The sequence below is a fragment of the Chiloscyllium plagiosum genome, unplaced genomic scaffold, assembly GCF_037043375.1.
Source record: "Chiloscyllium plagiosum isolate Xiang-an unplaced genomic scaffold, Cpla_swu_hap1 HiC_scaffold_14, whole genome shotgun sequence".
Classification (NCBI taxonomy): domain Eukaryota; kingdom Metazoa; phylum Chordata; class Chondrichthyes; order Orectolobiformes; family Hemiscylliidae; genus Chiloscyllium; species Chiloscyllium plagiosum.
The window spans coordinates 24,543,184-24,564,846 of NW_028270152.1; the positions used below are offsets into that span (position 1 = coordinate 24,543,184).

The 21,663-nt window shown below is 41.6% G+C and overlaps 1 protein-coding gene across 4 annotated transcripts in view; it reads left to right on the plus strand.

Annotated features, from left to right (window-relative positions):
- LOC122558909 (inter-alpha-trypsin inhibitor heavy chain H3-like) overlaps positions 1 to 21,663 on the plus strand; it is a 105,565-nt gene that overhangs the window by 68,101 nt on the left and 15,801 nt on the right. For 2 of the 4 annotated variants that reach the window (XM_087994179.1, XM_087994182.1), the window contains 6 exons: positions 5,202 to 5,222; positions 14,785 to 14,802; positions 19,159 to 19,182; positions 19,317 to 19,340; positions 19,475 to 19,498; positions 19,633 to 19,656. In XM_087994179.1, the coding sequence (XP_087850305.1) occupies positions 5,202 to 5,222; positions 14,785 to 14,802; positions 19,159 to 19,182; positions 19,317 to 19,340; positions 19,475 to 19,498; positions 19,633 to 19,656 (135 nt within the window). The remainder of the gene's footprint in view (positions 1 to 5,201; positions 5,223 to 14,784; positions 14,803 to 19,158; positions 19,183 to 19,316; positions 19,341 to 19,474; positions 19,499 to 19,632; positions 19,657 to 21,663) is intronic. The other 2 variants (XM_087994180.1, XM_087994181.1) reach the window with 2 other exon arrangements.

The following is a 21,663-nucleotide window of genomic DNA, read 5'->3' on the forward strand; positions in this document are numbered from 1 at the left end:
GGACAAGCATATGGACCTTTGTGGGATAGTGTAGGTTAGATGGGCTTCAGATTGGTATGACAGGTCGGTGCAACATCGAGGGCCAAAGGGCCTGTACTGCGCTGTAATGTTCTATGTTCAATGTTCTATGTTCTATGTAAGAGCATCCTGGTCAGTTGTGCTTGATGCAGAGTGACATCCCTCAAGGTTGACTCTAATAACAAGTTCTTGACCTATTTTAGGAAAATCTAGTCATGGAAACAAATATAAGCACTTGGTTTGTCTGTCTCATGGAAGATAGAACATAGAACATTATAGTGCAGAACAGGATCTTCAGCCCTCAATGTTGGGGCAACCTGTGGAACCAATCTGAAGCCTATCTAACCTATACTATTCCATTCTCATCCATATGCCAATCCAATGACCATTTAAATGCCCTTAAAGTTGGCGAGTCTACTACTGTTGCAGGCAGTGTATTCCATGCCCCTACTACTCTGAGTAAAGAAACTACCTCTTACATCTATATCTATCACCCCTCAATTTAAAGCTATGTTCCCTTGTGCTAGCCATCACCATCTAAGGAAAAAGGCTCTCACTGTCCAACCTATCTAACCCTCTGATTATCTTATATGTCTCATGTTTCACTTGGTATAAAAGAGATTCTAGGAAGGAATTACATGAATCTAATAATGAATTTAAAATTCATTGGATAAGTCTACATATCACACAACCGTTTTGAAATCCTATTTAATTTGATTCCAATGACTTTCTATGAAAGTCTTATAGGTACGTATTTTGACTAATGCCATAAAGCATTAGTTTTCATTTATTTTCAGATATAAAAGGATTATCACAAATAGGTTTCTCTGCCGAAGGATTGAAAAAGCCTAAGTGGTTTTAAATCAGTCTTACTTAAGAGTAATCTTATTTTGATGCGCATTTCTAAGAGATGTGCTAAGCATCTATATAAGTGAAAATTTGGGTGGAGTGGAACAGTTGTTGAGGGACGATGCAAGTTTTGACTTGACATAGCAAGGAGAGATGAACTCTGTTCATAAGGTTGGGAGTGATCTATATATATGCTGAAAGTGTGGCATTAAACAAAAGTGTTTCGGAAAGCATATTTTGGATTATGTTAGTTAGTCATTGTGAATATTTTCTTTCTTTAGTGTAGGCTGTTAATTAACGTTTGAACTATGTTGGTTTTAGGTTGTCACAGTAAAAATGTGAAATCATCTGTTTTCATTATTTCCATTGTTTGTTTAAAATAACTTGTCTGTTTGAAAATGTGTTAGTTGCTATGGAGGATTGCAACAATATGCACTACTTATTAAATTGTCTCTGATGATGCAGGTAAGAACACATAGATAAAACCCTTAAAAGATGAGAAATTTTGGGGTCTGATGCCCTTGAACAATGAGTTATTACAAAACTGACCAGTAAGGTTGTTTCAACTATTTTTCAGAATTTCCTTCCACTAGTACTCTCAATTCTATAAAATGAATTATCAAATTTGTGTGCAATGTTACATTTTAAAATAATTTACTACATTTGGTTCCAATAACATTATATGAATTTATGTCAGGCACAGAACATTCAAATAGATGTTTTCACTTTCATCTTTAGAAAATAACTGGGCACAACCAGAAATACCAAAAGTATTTATTTATTCGGAACTTTTTTTGAAAATACTCAACATTATTTTAAGTATTTCTAAGAGATGTGCAAGCTGCGATATGTGGGAGATATTTTATCAGAGCAATAATGGTTTCAAAGATATCATTATTGTAAGGCACAGCTGTTTTTATTCACCAGTTTTGGCAACTGTGTGCAGAAAAAGCAAAAAGGTGGCTGCCGATATAGTGAAAATAAAAGTTCCAGAGGAAGTGTAAACCAGTGTGCAAGCAGGAATGGATAGATGCACATTGATAATACATTCTCAGTAGAACCTGTTGTCTGATAGCTCATCCCCAATGCAGTTTATTACTTTACTGAAGGAGTTTTATCCATAGGTAAGCTGTCACTTCAACCTAGGGTCAATGAATATGTAGGTTGCATGGGCAGAAAGCTATAGTATTGAGAAGAAGGTTGTCCTTGGAAACTGGCATGGTGTGCCAATGTCAGTGAAAGAAAGCAAGAAAGCATTTGGAGATAGTTTCTATGAGTTTCTGTAATTGTAATGTATCTATTACAATTAAGTTGCTTGCTGTAGATAGATTTTTTTTAATCTCAACTAAGAAAACTGAGCAATTTCTTCAGTCCATTGAGTGAGACTTCCTGGTTATGAAAAATAAAGAACAAATAGTTGCTTATATATTTTACTGTTTGCCCATTTTTGCCATTTGTCCCTCACCAAGTGAACCATTTCAGTTCATTTACATTTAATCAATCAGATGTTATGTTAGTTTAAAAGCCAACTTTCTCCTTTAAGTTGGAGACCATTTTTGTTTTTTCTTGTTCCACATAAATATCAAGCTGTGAAATATAACAAATCTGAGGTGGGATGCTCTTCCACCAAAACCTTTTTTTAGATTAGATTATTTACAGTGTGGAAACAGGCCCTTCGGCCCAACAAGTCCACACCCACCCTCCGAAGAGCAACCCACCCAGACCCATTCCCCTTTCACCTAACACTACGGGCAATTTAGCATGGCCAATTCACCTAACCTGCACATCTTTGGACTGTGTGAGGAAACCAGAGCAAACCCACACAGACACGGGGAGAAAAGGGCAGCACGGTGGCACAGTGGTTAGCACTGCTGCCTCACAGCGCCAGAGACTCGGGTTCAGTTCCCGCCTCAGGCGACTGTCTTTGTGGAGTTTGCACATTCTCCTCGTGTCTGCGTGGGTTTCCTCTGGTGCTCCAGTTTCCTCCCACAGTCCAAAAATGTGCAGGTTAGATGAATTGGCCATGCTAAATTGCCCGTAGTGCTAGGTGAAGGGATAAACATAGGGGAATGGGTCTGGGTGGGTTGCGCTTTGGCGCGTCGGTGTGGACTTGTAGGGCCTGTTTCCACACTGTAAGTAATCTAATCTAATGTGCAAACTCCACACAGACAGTTGCCTGAGGCAGGAATTGAACCCAGATCTCTGGCACTGTGCCACCGTGCAGTTAACATAGTTGCTGTGCACTTATCACAAACTGATGAATCAAATTAATTTTTCATCAGTCTTTTCCAACTCATTGAACAATATGCAGCTAATAACTAAATTTAGAATACGAATGACAGAATCTAATAGGGGTCTGAGTAACATGGCAGGGTCAGGCAATGGTGTGGCTTGTTAAACGCACAGCTCACTTCACTTGATATTCAGCCTCCCACCTTATCAAGCTCAATAGGCAAGCTCAAGATAGGAAAAACTTGGCAAGGAAACCAAAGGAAATACCTGGTGGATTCAACTCACCACTTGCTTCGAATGACTTCATGTCACCTATGAACAAACTATAGCCTGGGCCCAAACATATGAAGAGATGTTTCATGATTAAATACCTTAAGCTGATTTATCTAATTCATCCACAGACGCCAACTGCACATATTCCTATCCATGGATTGGCATCTGGCATCAGTCATATTATTCTGGAACTTCCTGGAACTTTTCCAATGCACTGGCAATGCACTTTGGCAGCACCGACTTGCATTGCAGAGTAAACTGGCACCTAGCATTGAAAGGCTACAGGAATATACAACCAGCCCACAGATTGGACCAGGCTGCATTTCCATACTGCTCACTTGTTCTTGTAGCCCTCACTCACTTAGCACTTACCTAAGTAAGTAACTGAAAGCCCACAGCATCCATTCATTGTCTTGTTGCGCCATTTAACATAGTCAAACAACCAGGCAAATTGTCTTCCTGCTGAGCAACCCTCAGTTTGGGTGGAAAACATTTTTCAGTACAGCAGTGTGCTATGTCAATCTGTCACCTGCTCCATGTGCCAGAACCTTACGCAGCAAACACATTATATGCCCAGTAAGCAGGTAGCCATGTCTCAAAGCCTTAGAGGAGTAGTTCTCAATGAAGTCCATTGGAGCAGCCATTACTCAAGGGTCCTTGCACACTTCACAGTAATGTCAGTGAAGGGAATTAGCCATAGTTAGGCATTTATTTGGAGCTTTCTCAGTTAGAGGGTCCATACATCTCCAGTCCATAGAGTGGGTCAAGGGTCAGTCCTTTGGCTCCATAATGGCCAGTCTAGGGTGGTAGATGCTAAGTGAGTGAGGACTAAGAGAGCAAGTGAGCAGCATACGACGACACAGTAGCTCAGTGGTTAGCAATAGTGGAGATACATTAGCACCAGTCAGGGGTCTGGGGCACATCTTTCCTGAGGCTGTCAGACCAGGTCAGTCAAAGGCATGGGCCATGCTCAGTTCATTGGATTCATCCACAGAAACTATGGGAGGAGGGTTCTTTCAAGTATGACCATTGCTGTGGGCACTGAGCCTCAGAAAGTTATCCGCCAGCACTGGCGCCTTCTGTTTCTACAGAATGACAAAGTGTGGATAACAGAATTTGCAAGGAGGATGATGAATACAGTAAGGCATGGTGGGAAAGCTATGGGATGTCACTAATTGACTGGCTGACACTTGATATATTGATCTGAAATGCACTGCCTGGTCCACCACCCTTATCTGCCATAACAATATTATTAATTTGTTAACTGTTGTGTATAGGAACATCAAAAAAATACAACTAAGATCTTTGCATTCATAATTTTAATGTCCATTTTGTGATACTTGTTTGATATGAATATGGCAGTGGAATGCTTCCTTCCATTTCTGCTGTTTACACATTCCTCATTTTTGAATAAATCACAGGTCAAGTAAAGGGAAGAAATCTCCAATTTGGCCATCGGGTTTTTGGTTGGTTTCTTAGCAGCTAAGCGATTATTTCTAGAAAACATAACTTTGCTTTTATCCAGTGGAGAGTCTTTAAAGGTATAACACTTTTGAGCATGTGACACCCCTCTGAGCTTATATTTTTAAATGCTCTGCCCATTAACTAAAATGAATTGGACACTAAGCGACCAAATTGTTGAAACAATCTTTTCTGTTTTGTCCAAGCCATGGAACTATCTACAGCTAACAATTAAATTTAGAATTAAACGAATACTATAAGACCTACATCTTGCTTTTGAAAATGTACTGATCTTTGGTGTGTGGGTACATGTTAGACACTGAATTTTTAAAGAAGTTGTTGTTCATATATTTCTTTTTCTGTTACAGGTGATGTAGTAGACAAGCCTGGTATGTTTTTCTGAAACATCTAATTTCATTTAGAGCTATTTTTAAAATTGTGTCAAGTTGCTATACACACAGAAGAGTTTCTGAGATACAAATCATCTGACAGTTGCAAGCTTTTTTTTGCCGTGTAACCCTTTTAACTACTTGCAAGAATGATGATCCTTCTAATTGGCAGGTCTGAACAATGTACTTCAATTTACTTCCTCTGTTGCAAATGTTATCGATCAGATGAAACTCCCTCAAAATATATTAAGCACAAAGTCTAGACTCTAACTTCTTTTTCTTTTAAAGGTAACTGTAAAACTGTTGCATTCCAGATACAATTCAATTGGTCGAACAACTTGGCATTAAACAAAACACACTTTATCTTTCTACTTCAGCTAAAATACAGACAGAATAAAAACAAAATAAAAGAATTGGCTTAACTGTAACTCTACTGAAATGCTTAAAAATAGATATATCAATTATTGCTAATTAACTGTTCCAATACAGTAACACCCCACAAACACACCCTGGGCAAAGGCAAATTCAGTAAAGTAGATTGACTCACATACAATTTTAGCAGCAGGAAGAGAACCCCAGCTTTTATCTACAACATTGGGAGGAACAAGAGCTTCCACAGCCAGTTTGAAAACCCCAGTAACTGAATAAAAATAAAATTAAAACTCTTGATTCTATGCAAGCTTGAGCCCACCTATTCAGGCTGTTTCTTTTGATAAAAAAAAGCCCCAAGGCCTCTCCAGATGTTTACTCTATTGGCTTTGAGCAGACTGCTCTACACTTCTGTTACAACCTTTCTTTATAAAAAACACCAGGACAAAATACATCTCTAAAGCCATTGTATTGTCATACCTCGCCTGTGAATCGAAACCATCAATATACAAGGAACTCTTCATTTTAAAAACCTTTAGCCTTATGCTAGAACACTACAATACATATAGATTACATTAACTCTAAGCATGCAAACATTCACTACTACAGTCCATTTCAGTCTTTATTTCCCACTACAAAACATCTCCATCTTCCTTCCTCAAGTCGCGACAACACATCCGCAATTATGTTCTCTCGACCTGTCGCATGTATAATTTTTAAGCTGAATTGGCTACAAAAATGAGCTCCTTCAAAACAGTCTGGAACTTTTGTCCTTAAATTTCTCCAAAAACCTTAACGGGTTATGATCAGCATACTGGCAATATACATGCTGAAATGTTGCAATGCCAACACCAAATTCAAGATCTCCTTCTCACTTGTGGAACACTTCTATTGATAATTATTCAAGTTTCTGCCAAAATAACCATTAGGTCTTTCTATGCTCTCATCGTCTCCTTGCAAAAGAATAGCACCAAAACTTACATCGATGGCCACCTTGAAATGCTTTGCATAATTGAGTGTAGCTATCACTGGGGCAGTGGTTAACACAGCTTCCAGGCCGTCAAATGCCTTCTGATATTCCTCCATCCACTTCTTCAACAAGTCAGTCAGCGGGCCAACCACACTGCTAAAATGCAGGACAAACTTCTGATTAAAGCACTCAATCCCAGAAATCGTAGTACTTCCCTCTTTGTCAATGATATAGGAAACTCACCAATTATCTTTGTTTTTACATCCTGTGAGGTCATCCCTTCATGTTCAATAACATGGCCCAGGCCCGTGACTTGGGCTTTTGCGAGCTTATTCTTAGCTAGGTTGATCACCAAGCCTGCCTCCCGAAGTCAATTGAATAATTCCAATAAATGCTGCAAATGTTCCTTTCGTATGTGACCAAACATTATCAGATCGTCAATGTACACCACACAGTCGGGTAATCCTGAAATGACTTGGTTAGTATTTGAAATGTGGCTGGCACATTCCGAATGACATGATTTTAAACTGGTATAGTCCTTTTGGCATCACAAAAGACAAAATCTCCTTTGTTCTTTCGGATAAAGGTATCCTCTAAATTAATTCAACTTAGAAATGTAAGTTGCTTGTCCCATCTTCTCAATATACCATCCTTTCAGAGACCCGGGTTCAATTCCCACCTCAGGCAACTGTCTGTGTGGAGTTTGCACATTCTCCCTGTGTTTGCGTGGATTTACACCGGGTCTCTGGTTTCCTCCCACAGTCCAAAAATGTGCAGGCTAGGTGAATTGGCCATGCTAAAATTGCCCGTAGAATTAGCTGAAGGGGTAAATGTAGGGGGATGGGTCTGGGTGGGGTGCTCTTCGGAGGGTCGGTGTGGACTTGTTGGGCCGAAGGGCCTGTTTCCACACTGTAAGTAATCTTTCCATTTCTTTTTCCTCTGCTTTTAATCATAATTCAAACTGTCTCATTCCCCTTTCTCTTTCTTTTTGTTCTGTCAAGGCTATTTCTTCTTTTCTGTTTCCCTTGCCATTGCCTCTAATTCAAGCTGTGCCGTTAATTGTTGAACTTTAAAGATCTCAAATGATTGAGATTGCATTTCTGGCAATTGTAAATGTAGAGCTATTGCTGCAACTACTTCTGTTTCTTCACAGACACAGGTTACTCCAATCTCAAATTGTTTGCCAATTCTAAAAGCTTTGCCTTGATTACTTTTGGTAAAACATCCAAAATGACTTCTTCCACCCCCAGGAAACTCTTAGTAAATGAAAAAGCCATTACTACACAAGGTGCAGCAAGGTTTCAAATGACTGAATTAAACACCCAAAATTAAAAACTGCAACACTCACCACAAACTGTGTTTGAGTCCAATAATCCTAAACCCAGCCTGGAATTAGCAATTTTGAAGAATTGGCTTAACTGTGACTCTATTGAAATGCTTAGCAAAATAATAGATTTATTAATTCCTACTAATTAACTGTTCCAATACAGTAGCATTCCATAAACATGCTCTGGGCAATGGGAATTTCAGTAAAATACATTGTCTCAGCTGTAATTCTAGCAGCAGGAGGGAAACCCCACCTTTGAGCTGTAACAGAGAGAGGAATAAAAGCTTCCACATCCAGCTTCAAGATCCCAACAACTGTAGAAAGCAACAATAAAATTCCTGGTTCTGTGGGAGCTTTGCCCTACCTATTCAGGCAACTTCTATTGTTCCAATTTTAAAAAAACTGAAGGTCTTGCCAGATGTTTACTTTACTGGCTTTAAGCAGACTGCTCAAAACCTCTGTCTCAACCTTCCTTCATAACACTGAATAGGACAAAATACAGCTCTTAAAGCAATAGTATTGTCACATAAATCAAAAACTGTGTTAGGGAACAGAGTCATAGAGACACAGAGAAGTATAGCACAGAAACAGACCATTCGGTCCAACTCGCCCATGCCGACCAGATGTTCCAACCTAATCTAGTCCCATTTGCCAGCACTTAGCCCATATCCCTCTATACCCTTCCTATTCATATATCCATCCAAATGTCTTCAATTTTACCAGCCTCCACCACATCCTCTGGCAGCTCATTCCATACTTGCACCACAGTCTGCATGAAAACGTTGCCTCTTAGGTCCCTTTTATATCTTTCCCCTCTCACCCTAAATCTATGCCCTCTAGTTCTAGACTCCGCCACCCCAGGGAAAAGACCTTGTCTATTTACCCAATCCCTGCCCCTCATGATTTTATAAACCTCTATAAGGTCACCCCTCAGTCTTCAATGCTCCAGGGAAAAACAGCCCCAACCTATTCAACCTCTCCCTATAGCTCAAATTCTCCAACTATCGCAACATCCTTGTAAATCTTTTCTGAACCCTTTCAAATTTCACAACATCCTTCAAATAGGAAGGAGACCAGAATTGCATGCAATATTCCAACAGTGGCCTAACCAATGTCCTGTACAGCTGCAACATGACCTCCCAACTCCTATAGGAGAATCCACGTTTCGGGCATAAGCCCTTCTTCAGAAATGAGGAGGGTGTGCCAAGCAGGCTAAGATAAAAGGTAGGAAGGAGGGACTTGGGGGAGGGGCGTTGGGAATGTGATAGGTGGAAGGAGGTTAAGGTGAGGGTGAAAGGCCGGAGAGGGGGTGGGGGCGGAGAGGTCAGGAAGAAGATTGCAGGTCAAGAAGGTGGTGCTGAGTCCAAGGGTTGGGACTGAGAAAAGGTGGGGGGAAGGGAAATGAGGAAGCTGGAGAAATCTGCATTCATCCCATTTGTTTGGAGGGTTCCTAGGCGGAAGATGAGGCGCTCTTCCTCCAGGCGTCGTGTTGCCATGGTCTGGCGATGGAGGAGGCCAAGGACCTGCATGTCCTTGGCGGAGTGAGAGGGGGAGTTAAAGTGTTCAGCCACGGGGCGATTGGGTTGGTTGGTGTGGGTGTCCCAGAGGTGTTCTCTGAAACGTTCCGCAAGTTGGCGGCCTGTCTCCCCAATATAGAGGAGGCCACATCGGGTGCAGCGGATGCAATAAATGATGTGTGTGGAGGTGCAGGTGAATTTGTGATGGATATGGAAGGATTCGTTGGGGCCTTGGAGGGAAGTGAGGGGGGAGGTGTGGGCGAAGTTTTGCATTTCTTGCGATTGCAGGGGAAGTTGCCGGGAGTGGAGATTGGGTTGGTGGGGGGTGTGGACCTGATGAGGGAGTCGCGGAGAGAGTGGTCTTTCCGGAACGCTGATAGGGGAGGGGAGCGAAATATATCCTTGGTGGTGGGGTCTGTTTGGAGGTGGCGGAAATGACGAAGGATGATACGATGCATCTGGAGGTTGGTGGGGTGGTAGGTGAGGACCAGTGGGGTTCTGTCCTGGTGGTTTTTCAGGGGAAGGTGCCAGGAGTGGGAGTTGGGTTGGTGCGGGGTGTAGACCTGACGAGGAAGTCGCGGAGGGAGTGGTCTTTCCGGAACGTTGATAGGGGAGGGGAGGGAAATATATCCTTGGTGGTGGGGTCTGTCTCACTTCCCTCCAAAGTCCCACACCTCCCCCCTCACTTCCCTCCAAGGCCCCAAGGGATCCTTTCATATCCATCACAAATTCACCTGCACCTCCACACACATCATTTATTGCATCCGCTGCACCCAACGTGGCCTCCTATACTTTGGGGAGACAGGCCAGCTACTTGCGGAACGTTTCAGAGAACACCTCTGGGACACCCGCACCAACCAACCCAACCGCCCCGTGGCTGAACACTTTAACTCCCCCTCTCACTCCGCCAAGGACATGCAGGTCCTTGGCCTCCTCCATCGCCAGACCATGGCAACACGACGCCTGGAGGAAGAGCGCCTCAGCTTCCACCTAGGAACCCTCCAACCACATGGGATGAATGCAGATTTCTCCAGCTACCTCATTTCCCCTCCCCCCACCTTTTCTCAGTCCCAACCCTCAGACTCAGCACCACCTTCTTGACCTGCAATCTTCTTCCCGACCTCTCCACCCCCACCCTCTCTCCGGCCTTTCACCCTCACCTTAACCTCCTTCCACCTATCGCATTGCCAACACCCCTCCCCCAAGTCCCTCCTCCCTACCTTTTATCTTAGCCTGCTTGGCACACCCTCCTCATTCCTGAAGAAGGGCTTATGCCCGAAACGTCGATTCTCCTGCTCCTTTGATGCTGCCTGACCTGCTGCGCTTTTCCAGCAACACATTTTTCAGCTCTGATCTCCAGCATCTGCAGTCCTCACTTTCTCCTCCCAACTCCTATACTCAATACACTGACCAATAAAGGAAAGTATGCCAAACACCTGCTTCACTTTCCTATCTACCTGTGACTCTACTTTCAAGGATCTTTGAACCTGCACTCCAAGGTCTCTTTGTTCAGCAACACTCCCTAGGACCTTACCATTAAGTGTATAAGTCCTGCTTTGATTTGGTTTTCCAAAATGCAGCACCTCATATTTATAAAAATTAAACTCCATATGCCACTCCTCAGCCCATTGGCCCATTTGATCAAGATCCCATTGTACTCAAAGGTACAACTCCACCTCCAATTTTGGTGTCATCTGCAAACTTACTAACTATACCTCTTACGTTTACATCCAAATCATTTATATAAATGATGAAATGCAGTGGACCCAGCACCGATCCTTGTGGGACTCCACTGGTCAAAGGCCTCCAGTCTGCAAAACAACCCTCCACCACCATTCTCTGTCTTCTACCTTTGAGCCAGTTCTGTGTCCAAATGTCTAGTTGTCCCTGTATTCCATTAGATCTAACCTTGCTAATCAGTCTCCCATGGGGAACCTTGTCAAACGCCTTACTGAAGTCCACATTGAACACGTCCACCACTCTGCCTTCATCAATCCTCTTTGTTACTTTTTCAAAAAAACTCAATCAAGTTCACGAGACATGATTTCCCATGCACAAAGCCATGCTGACTATCCCTAATCAGTCCTTGCCTTTCCAAATATATGTAAATGTTGTCCCTCAGGATTCCTTCCAATAACTTGCCCACCACTGATATCAGACTCACCAGTCTCTCGTTCCCTGGTTTTTCCTTACCACCTTTCCAAAATAGTGGCACTACATTCGCCAATCTCTAGTCTTCCAGGCCCTACCTGTGACTATCAATGATACAATACCTCAGCAAGGGTGATCAAGTAGAGGAGGAAGTGCTGGATGTCTAGAAATGGTTAAAGGTGGATAAATCCCCAGGACCTGATCAGGTATACCCGAGAACTCTGTGGGAAGCCAGAGAAGTGACTGCTGGGCCTCTTGATGAGATATTTGTATCATCGATAGTCACAGGTGAGGTGCCGAAAGACTGGAGGTTGGCAAATGTGGTACCACTGTTTAAGAAGGGCAGTAGAGACAAGCCAGGAAACTATAGTCCGGTGAGCCTGACCTCAGTGGTGGGCAAGTTGTTGGAGAAAATCCTGAGGGACAGGATGTACATGTATTTGGAAAGACAAGGTCTGATTCGGGATAATAAACATGGCTTTGTGCGTGGGAAATCATGTCTCACAAACTTGATTGAGTTTTTTGAAGAAGTAACAAAGAAGATTGATGAAGGCAGAGCAGTTGCTGTGATCTATATGGACTTCAGTAAGGCGTTTGACAAGGTTCCCCATGGGAAACTGATTAGCAAGGTTAGATCTCATGGAATACAGGGAGAACTAGCCATTTGGATAAAGAACTGGCTCAAAGGTAGAAGACAGAGGGTGGTGGTGGAGGGTTGTTTTTCAGACTGGAGGCCTGTAACCAGTGGAGTGCCACAAGGATCGGTGCTGGGCCCTCTACTTTTTGTCATTTACATAAATGATTTGGATGCGAGCATAAGAGGGACAGTTAGTAAGTTTGCAGATGCCACCAAAATTGGAAGTGTAGTGGACAGCGAAGAGGATTACCTCAGATTACAACAGGATCTGGACCAGATGAGCCAATGGGCTGAGAAGTGGCAGATGGAGTTTAATTCAGATAAATGTGAGGTGCTGCATTTTTGGAAAGCAAATCTTAGCAGGACTTACACACTTAATGGTAAGGTTCTAGAGAGTGCTGCTGAACAAAGAGACCTTGGAGTGCAGGTTCATAGCTCCTTGAAAGTGGAGTTGCAGGTAGATAGGATAGTGAAGAAGGCATTTGGTATGCTTTCCTTTATTGGTCAGAGTATTGAGTACAGGAGTTGGAAGATCATGTTGCGGCTGTACAGGGCATTGGTTAGGCCACTGTTGGAATATTGCGTGCAATTCTGATCTCCTTTGTATCGGAAAGATGTTGTGAAACTTGAAAGGGTTCAGAAAAGATTTACAAGGATGTTGCCAGGGTTGGAGGATTTGAGCTACAGGGAGAGGCTGAACAGGCTGGGGCTGTTTTCCCTGAAGCGTCGGAGACTGAGGGGTGACCTTATAGAGATTTACAAAATTATGAGGGGCATGGATAGAATAAATAGACAAAGTCTTTTCCCTGGGGTCGGTAAGTCCAGAACTAGAGGGCATAGGTTTAGAGTGAGAGGGGAAAGATATAAAAGAGACCTAAGGGGCAACTTTTTCACACAGAGGGTGGTACATGTATGGAATGAGCTGCCAGAGGATATTGTGGAGGCTGGTACAATTGCAACATTTAAGAGACATTCAGATGGGTATATGAATAGGAAGGGTTTGGAGGGATATGGGCCGGGTGCTGGCAGGTGGGAGTAGATTGGGTTGGGATATCTGGTTGACATGGATGGGTTGGACCGAAGGATCTGTCTCCATGCTGTAAGGCTCTATGACTCTATGACTGTAAGTATCTTAAGCTAATTTTCCTAATCTATTATGCATTTTTATCTTTGCATAAATGGCCCCAGATTGTAAGTTTTATCATTTATTATTTCATATAATATTTTAATAAGAGACAATTATGGTATAGCTGCAGTGTCACTGGACAAATAAACTCAAGGCCTAGGCAAACTTGTGTTCAAATCTCATCATGGTAATTGGTGAACTTTACATTCAGTTTTTAAAATTTCTGAATTTGAAAGCTGGTCTCAGTACTGGTAACCAAGAAACTATCATCAATTGTCAGAAAAATACATATGATTCACTAATTACCTTTATGTTAAGAAATGTGCCATTCTTACCAACTCTGGAGTTGTTAGGCCTATATTTAAGTGGTTGATTCTTAACTGCCCCGAGTGTGATTAGGAATGAGCAATAAATGTTGGCCCTGCCAGTGACACCTATATTGGATGCAGTAGTGTAAAAAAAATAAATATTTCAACCATAGAAGACATACACAGATCTGAATGAACTGTATGCCAGACTGCTGAAGGGCTGAGGGAGCAAATTACAGGGGCCTTGACCCAAAATTTTAATTGCTGTGTGGCCAGAGAGGAGGTGCCTGAGGACTGGAGCACAGCTAATGTGTTCCACATTTCAAGAAGAGTGGTAAGGATAAACCAGGTAATTACAGACCCATTAGTCTCACATCAGTGGGAGGGAAAAGAGGAACCTCCATTTGGAGAGGCAAGGTTTGATCAGGAATTGTCAGCATCATTTTTTAAGAGGGTGATCATGCCTAACAAATTTGATTTAAGTTTTCAAGGCCGTGACAAGAGTGTAGATGAGGAGAGTGCAATTGATGTAGTTTTTATGGATTTCAGCAAAGCCTTTGACACAGTCCCACATGGGAGACGGATAAATGAGATAAAAGCACATAGGATCAAGGGTAACTTCGCAAGATGGATTCAAAATTAACTTAATAGTCGGAGACAGATGGTGGTCATCGAAGACTATTTATGCAACTGAAGACCAGTGTCTCCTTGTCTCATATATGAATAAATCAACACACAACTGAGGATTGGGAAGTGGGGTTGGTGATAAGTAAGTTTGTGGATGGTACAAAGACTAGCCAGGTGATTAATAATAAGGAAGATGGTATTTGGTTACAACAAGATACAGGCAGGTTGGTTAGATGGGTGAATCAGTGGCAGGTGGTATTTAACCCTGAAAACTGTGACATGATGCCTTTTGGAAGAAGTAACAAGACAACAAATCCATTGAATGGTAGGGCACATGAAGTTCAGAGAAACAATGGGATCTCGGGGGACTTGTCCAAAGATCAGTGAATGAGGCAGGACAGGTTAATTGGGTAGTCAGGAGCATATGCATCACTTGCTTTCATTAATCATGGAACAGATTACAAGAGGATGTGTTGTGATCAAATATCTTAAACTAATTTACTTAACTGATCATACATTTTCTATTTCAGCAGATATCATGCCTATTCGTAAGTTACAATTTGATCATTTATTATTTCATATAATATATGAATAAGGCGCAATGATGGTAACCAGGAAACTAACCTCAATTCTCAGAAAAATACATATGGTTCACTGATATCCTTTAGGATATGAAATGTGCTATCCTTACCCAGTCTGGGGTCGCGATGCCCATATTTATATGGCTGTTTCTTAATTGCTCCTGAGTGTGATTAGGAATGAACAATAGATACTGGCAATAGATGTAGTTTATATGGATTTCAGCAAAGCTTTTCACAGACGTCCCATGTGGGAGACTGATAAATAAGATAAAAGCGCATAGGATCCAGGGTAACCTCACAAGATAGATCCAAAATTGACTTACTGGTAGAGGATAGAGGGTGGACAGAGGGCTATTTGCATGATGGGAAACCAGTGTCTAGTGGATTCCACAGGGTTCAGTGCTGCGCCTCTTATTGTCCATATATATAAACCAATAAATTGGCAAGAATTTGTAGGGTAAGGTAAGTAATAAGTAAGTTTGTAGATGGCAAAAAGATTGGTCAGGTGATTAATAATGAGGGAGGTGGCATTTGGTTGCAGGAAGATAGAGACAGATGATATATTGTTTAGATGGGTGGATCAGTGGCAGGTGGAATTTGACCCTGAAAACTGTAACATAATATGTTTTGGCAGAAGTAACAAGACAAGATACACAAGGAATCACAGGACACATATAGCTTGGAAGAACAGTGGGGTCATGGGGTGTGTTTCCAAAGATCAGTGAATGAGGCAGGACAGGTTAATTGGGTAGTTAAGAAGCATATCCAACACTTGCTTTCATTAAACATGGAACAGGCTATAAGAGAATGTGTTGTGATCAAATATCTTAAGCTAATTTATTTAATTGATTGTATGATTTGTATTTCTGCAAGTATCTTTCCCACATTTGTTGATCCTAAGTTATGATTTGATCATTTATTGTTTCATACACTCTATGAATAAGGCATAATGATGGTAAAGCTGTAATGTGTGTGGAGAAATAATCTTGAGGCCCAGGCCAGTTCTCAAATTATTCAAATATCATCAAGATTGTTGCTGGAGGTTTCAGAAAATCTAAAGGTGGATAAATCTCCAGGACCTGATCTAGTGTATCCTAGGGCATTGTGGAAAGTTAAAGAGCAATTTGTGGGGCCCCTTACAGAAATATTTGTATCATCTATGGGTGAGATTCCAGATAACTAGAGAGTGACTAATGCTGTGCCTCTGTTTGAGAAGGGATGTAAGGAGAAGCCCAGGAACTTTAAATCTCTGGGTGTGACTTCAGTGGAGGTAATTCTGAAAAATAGGATTTATATGCATTTGGAGAGACAAAGAATGAATAGGAATAGTCAGCATGGTTTTGTGTGAGGGAAATTGTGTCTCACAATTTTAATTGAGCTTTTTGAGGAACCAACCAAAAAGATTTGATTTGATTTGATTTAATTTATTATTGTGACATATACCTGGGTACAGTGAAATGTTTTGTTTTGCATGCAGTATAGGCAATCAATACATACAATGATCATAGGGTGATCAAACAGAGCGAGGAATATAAAGTAGGCACACAAAAAAGAAGATTGATATTACATTTGAAATTTGAGGGGTCCATTCAGAAGTCTAATAACAGCCAGGGAGAAGCTGTTCTTGAACTTTTTGTTACATGTTTTGAAACTTTTGTACTCTCTGCCTGATGGAAGAGGTTGGAAGAGATTATAACCAGGCTGGGAGTGGTCTTTGATGATGTTGGCTGCCTTTCTGAGGCAGCAAGGAGTGTCGATGGAATCCATGGATGGAAAGTTGACTTGTGTGATGGACTGGGCTGTGTTCACAACTATCTAGTTTCTTACGGTTCTGAGCAAGCAGTTGCCATAACAAACTGTGATGCATCCAGATAGAATGATTTTTATGGTGCATCTGTAAAAGTTGGTGAGAGTCCTTACAGACATGCTAAATTTCCTTATTCTCCTGAGGAAGGAGAGGCATTGTTGTGCTGCCCTGACCATCGCATCAATGTGGGCAGTCCAGGACAGGATTTTGGTGAATGTGGGTGATTCAGGACTGATGAGGGCAGAACAGTAGACTTTATTTACTCGGTTGTTAGTCAAGCCTGTGACAAGGTTCTGGATCAGTGGTGCTGGAAGAGCACAGCAATTCAGACAGCATCCGAGGAGCTTCGAAATCGACGTTTCGGGCAAAAGTCCTTCATCAGGAATAAAGGCAGAGAGCCTGAAGTGTGGAGAGATAAGCTAGAGGAGGGTGGGAGTGGGGGTGGGGATAGAGTAGCATAGAGTACAATAGGTCAGTGGGGGAGGAGATGAAGGTGATAGGTCAGGGAGGAGAGGGTGGAGTGGATAGGTGGAAAAGGAGCTGGGCAGGTCGGAAGAGCTTCAGGGCAGAGGAAATGACCTGGGAGTTGCAGTGGGAGAGAGACTTCCTGAGATTCTTGTAGAGAGAGGAGGAAAACTTCTTCAAGGCAGGCATCCTTGCAAGAGGATTCGCAGTAGGGTTAAAATCAACGAGGTAAAAACAATGACTGCAGATGCTGGAAACCAGATTCTGGATCAATGGTGCTGCATAGTAGACTAATTAGTAAAATTAGATCACATGCGATTTGGCTTAACAGCAAGAGACAGACCTGTGACCAGCAATGTTCCACAGTGATCAGTGCTGAGTCCACTTTTGTTTGTCATTTAGATGAGAATATAGAAGGCATGGTTAGTCAGTTTACGGATGACACCAAAATTGGTGGACAGTGAAGAAGGTTATCTAAAATGACAAAGAAATCTTGATCAATTGAATCAATCGGTTGAAGAGTAAATGGAGCTCAATTTGGATAAATGCGAGGTATTGCATTTTGGTAAAACAAACAAGGGCAGAATGTATACAATTAAAAGTAGAGTCATGAATAGTGCTGTAGAAAAGAGAGAGACCTACGAGTTCAGGTACATAATTCTTTGACATTTTCACCCTATAGAAAGGGTGGTTAAGAAGGTATTTTGCCTTCTTTGCTCAGAGCTTTGTGTATCGGAGTTGGGATGTTATGCTGAGGTTGCACAGGACGTTGGTGAGACCCCTCTGGTGTATTGGGTACAGTTCTAATCGCCCTGTTATGGGAAGGTTATTATAAAAGTGAAAACGCTGCAGAAAAGATTTACCAGGATATTGCTGGGAATGAAGGGTTTGAGTTATATGGAGTAACTAGATAGGCTGGGAATCTTTTTTTGGAGCATTGGAGGTTGAGGGGAAATCTTATGAAGGTTTATGAAGTCATGAGGGGTATAGATATGGTGAATAACAGGCACCTTTTTCCTCAGGTGGGGGATTTCAAGATTAGGGGAAATTTTTAAGGTGTGAGGAGAAAGACTTTAAAAAGATATGAGGGGCAATTTTTTTTTAACTCAGAGAGTGGTTTCTGTGTGGAATGAACTTCCAGAGAATGTGGTGAATGCAGAGACAATTACAAAGTTTAAAAGACATTTGGATAAGCACACAAACAGGAAAGGTTTGGAGGGATATGGGCCAAGTTGGACTAATTTAGTTTGGAATACAGTCAATGTGGACTGGTTGGAACGAAGGGTCTGTTTTGGAGCTGTATGATCTATGATTCTATAAGTTAGTTGATAAACTTTACAGTCAAGTTTTAAAATATTTGGATTTAAAAGCTAGTCTCACTAACGGTGACAAGGAAACTATGCTCAATTGTCAGAAAAACATGTATGGTTCATTATTGTCCTTTAGGATAAGAAAAGTGCCATCCTTACCCAGTCTGAGGTCACGAGGCCCATAATTATGTGGTTGCTTCTGATTGCTCCAGAATGTGATTAGGAGTGGACAATAGATACTGACAATAGAAGTAATTTACATGGATTTCAGCAAAGCTTTTCACAAGGTCCAACATAGGAGACTGATAAATAAGATGGAAGCACATGGGATCCAGGGTAGCTTTACAAGATGTATCCAAAATTGACTTAATGGTAGGGGATAAAGGGTGGTTGTAGAAGACTATTTGTATGACTGGAAACCAGTGTCTAGTTGCATTTCTTATTGTTCATATATATAAGTGAATGTATTGACAAGAATTTGGAGGGTGGGGTTGGCAATAAGTAAGTTTGTGGATGGCACAATGATTGGCCAGGTGATTAATAATGGGGAAGTTGGCATTTCGTGGGATCTTGGGTGCTTGTCCAAAGATCACTGAATGTGGTAGGACAGGTTAATTGGGTAGTTAAAAAAATCTGACACTTGCTTTCATTAATCAAAGAACAGATTATAAACTCATGCTTTGAGATCAAATATCTTAAGTTAACTAACTTGATCAATTATACATTTTTTTATCTCTGCAGGAATCATGCCCATATTTCCTACTGGTAAGACGTGACAATTAAGCAACATATCTGACACTTGTTTTTATTAATCATAGAACACATTACAAAAGCATGCTTTGAGATCAAATATCTTAAGCTAATTTACTTAATCGATTAAACATTTTTTATCTCTGCAGAAATCGTGCCCACATTTACTACTGGTAAGACATGGCAGTTAAGAAATATATCTGACACTTGCTTTTATTAATCATAGAACACATTATAAAAACATGCTTTGAGATCAAATATCTTAAGCTAATTTACTTAATCGATTAAACATTTTTTATCTCTGCAGAAATCGTGCCCACATTTACTACTGGTAAGACATGGCAGTTAAGAAATATATCTGACACTTGCTTTTATTAATCATAGAACACATTATAAAAACATGCTTTGAGATCAAATATCTTAAGCTAATTTACTTGATGGATTATACATTTTTTATCTCTGCAGATATCATGCCCACATTTGCTCCTGGTAAGACATGGTTAAATAATTTATTGTTTCATGTAGTATGTGAATTATGTTGGGAGATTATGTTGGAGCTGTACCAAACTTTGGTAAAGCCAAAGAGTTTGTACAGCTCCAGCTAGAGTACTGTGCGCAGTCCTGGGTACAACATTATAGAAATAATGTGATTGCAGCGCAGGGTATGCAGAGGCCATTTACCAGGATGTTGCCTGAGATGGCATGCCTTAGCTATGAAGTATGGCTGGATGAGCTCAGGCTGTTTTCTTTAGAGCAGAGAGAGTTGAATGGGGAACTGATAAGGTGTATAAGATGAAGAGGGCAGGGACAGGGTGGATAGGACACAACTGTTCCCTTTAGTTGAAGGGTCAGTAACAAGGGGACATAATTATAAGGTGAAGGGCAAGCGGTTTAGAAGAAAAGAAATTCCACTCAGAGAATTTATGGGTTTCTGGAATGCACAGCCTGGGAGTTAATAGAGGTAGGAAACCTCATAACTTTCAAAAGTACTGGGGTGAGCATTCCAATAACATTCAAGGCCAGGCATTGGAAAGTATAATTGGTGTAGATAAGTCAGCACAAATTCATTGGGCTGACGGGCATCTTCTGCACTGTATGGTTCTCTGGCTCTATTTCATTGCTCAGTTGATAACACTCATGACTATGAATTGGAATATTGTGAGTTCAGGCGCTGCTTCAGAGACATGAACACAAAACTCTAGATTGTCTTTCCAGAGTTGTATTGAGAGAGCGCTGAACTTTTGGAAGTGCTCGCTTTCAGATTAGATTTTGAACCAAAGATCTGTTTGCTCTCTGAGATTAATGAGATATATCCCACGCAATATTTTGAAGAGAAGTGATGGGATTATCCCCAGTATCCTGGTAAATATCTATCCCTCAATCATCATTGTAAAAGCAGATGACCTGGACACATTGCTTCCTACAATCAAACGGTGGCTTCAGGAATAACTCATTGAATCTCTACAGTGTGGAAGCAGACCACTGAGTCCACATCAACCTTCTGAAAAGTATCCCACCCAGACCATACCCTATCCCTGTAATCCTATTTACAATAGCTAATCCACCTAGCCTGCACATCCTTGGACTATGGAAGGAAACCAGATCACCCGGAGGAAACCCACGCAGACACGGGGAGAATGTGCAAACTCCACACAGTCAGTCACCTGAGTCGGGAATTGAACCCGGGTCTCTGGCGCTGTGAGGCAACAGTGCTAACCACTGTGCCACCGTGCCGCCCATGCTACCCTCATTAGCTGTAAAGTGCTTTCAAGGTCTTGGCTTCAATCCATTCTGCCATAATTGACTTCAGCCCTGCCACATTTTGGAAGGGAAAGTGAATTATTTCTGGTCACTATGCAAGAGACTTCACTTTTTATTATTCATTCATGGGAAATGGCAGTTGCTGGTTGACCAGCATCTATTATCTGCTTTGTTGCCATTGAGAAGATGGTGGTGAGTGTCCTCTTTGAACTGTTGCAAGTCCACATGTGATGGATAGAGCCACAATGCTCTTAGAGAGGGATTTCCAGGATTTTGACCCAGTGACACTGAAGTTACAGCAATATATTTCCAAGTCAGGATGGTGAGTGGCTTTGAAAGAAACTTGAAGGTGATAGTGTTCCCATGTATCTGCTGCCCTTGTTCTTCGAGGTGGAAGTGGTCATGGGCTTGAAATTTCTGTGGATGGTGCACAGTGCTGTTAATGAGTGTCAGTAGATGCTTGTGGATGTGGTTCCAATCAAGCAGGTTGCTTTGTCTGGATGGTGTCGAACGTCTTGAGTGCTGTTGGAGCTGCATCCATCCAGACAAGTGGGGAGCATTCCATCACATTCCTGACTTGCGCTTTGTAATTGTGGATAGGCTTTGGGAGTCATGAGGTGAATTATTCGCTGCAGTATTCCTAGATTCTGACATTCTCTTGTAGGCACTGTGTTCATATGGTGAGTCCATTTGAGTTTCTGGTCAATGGTAACCCCAAGGATGTTAGTAGTGGGA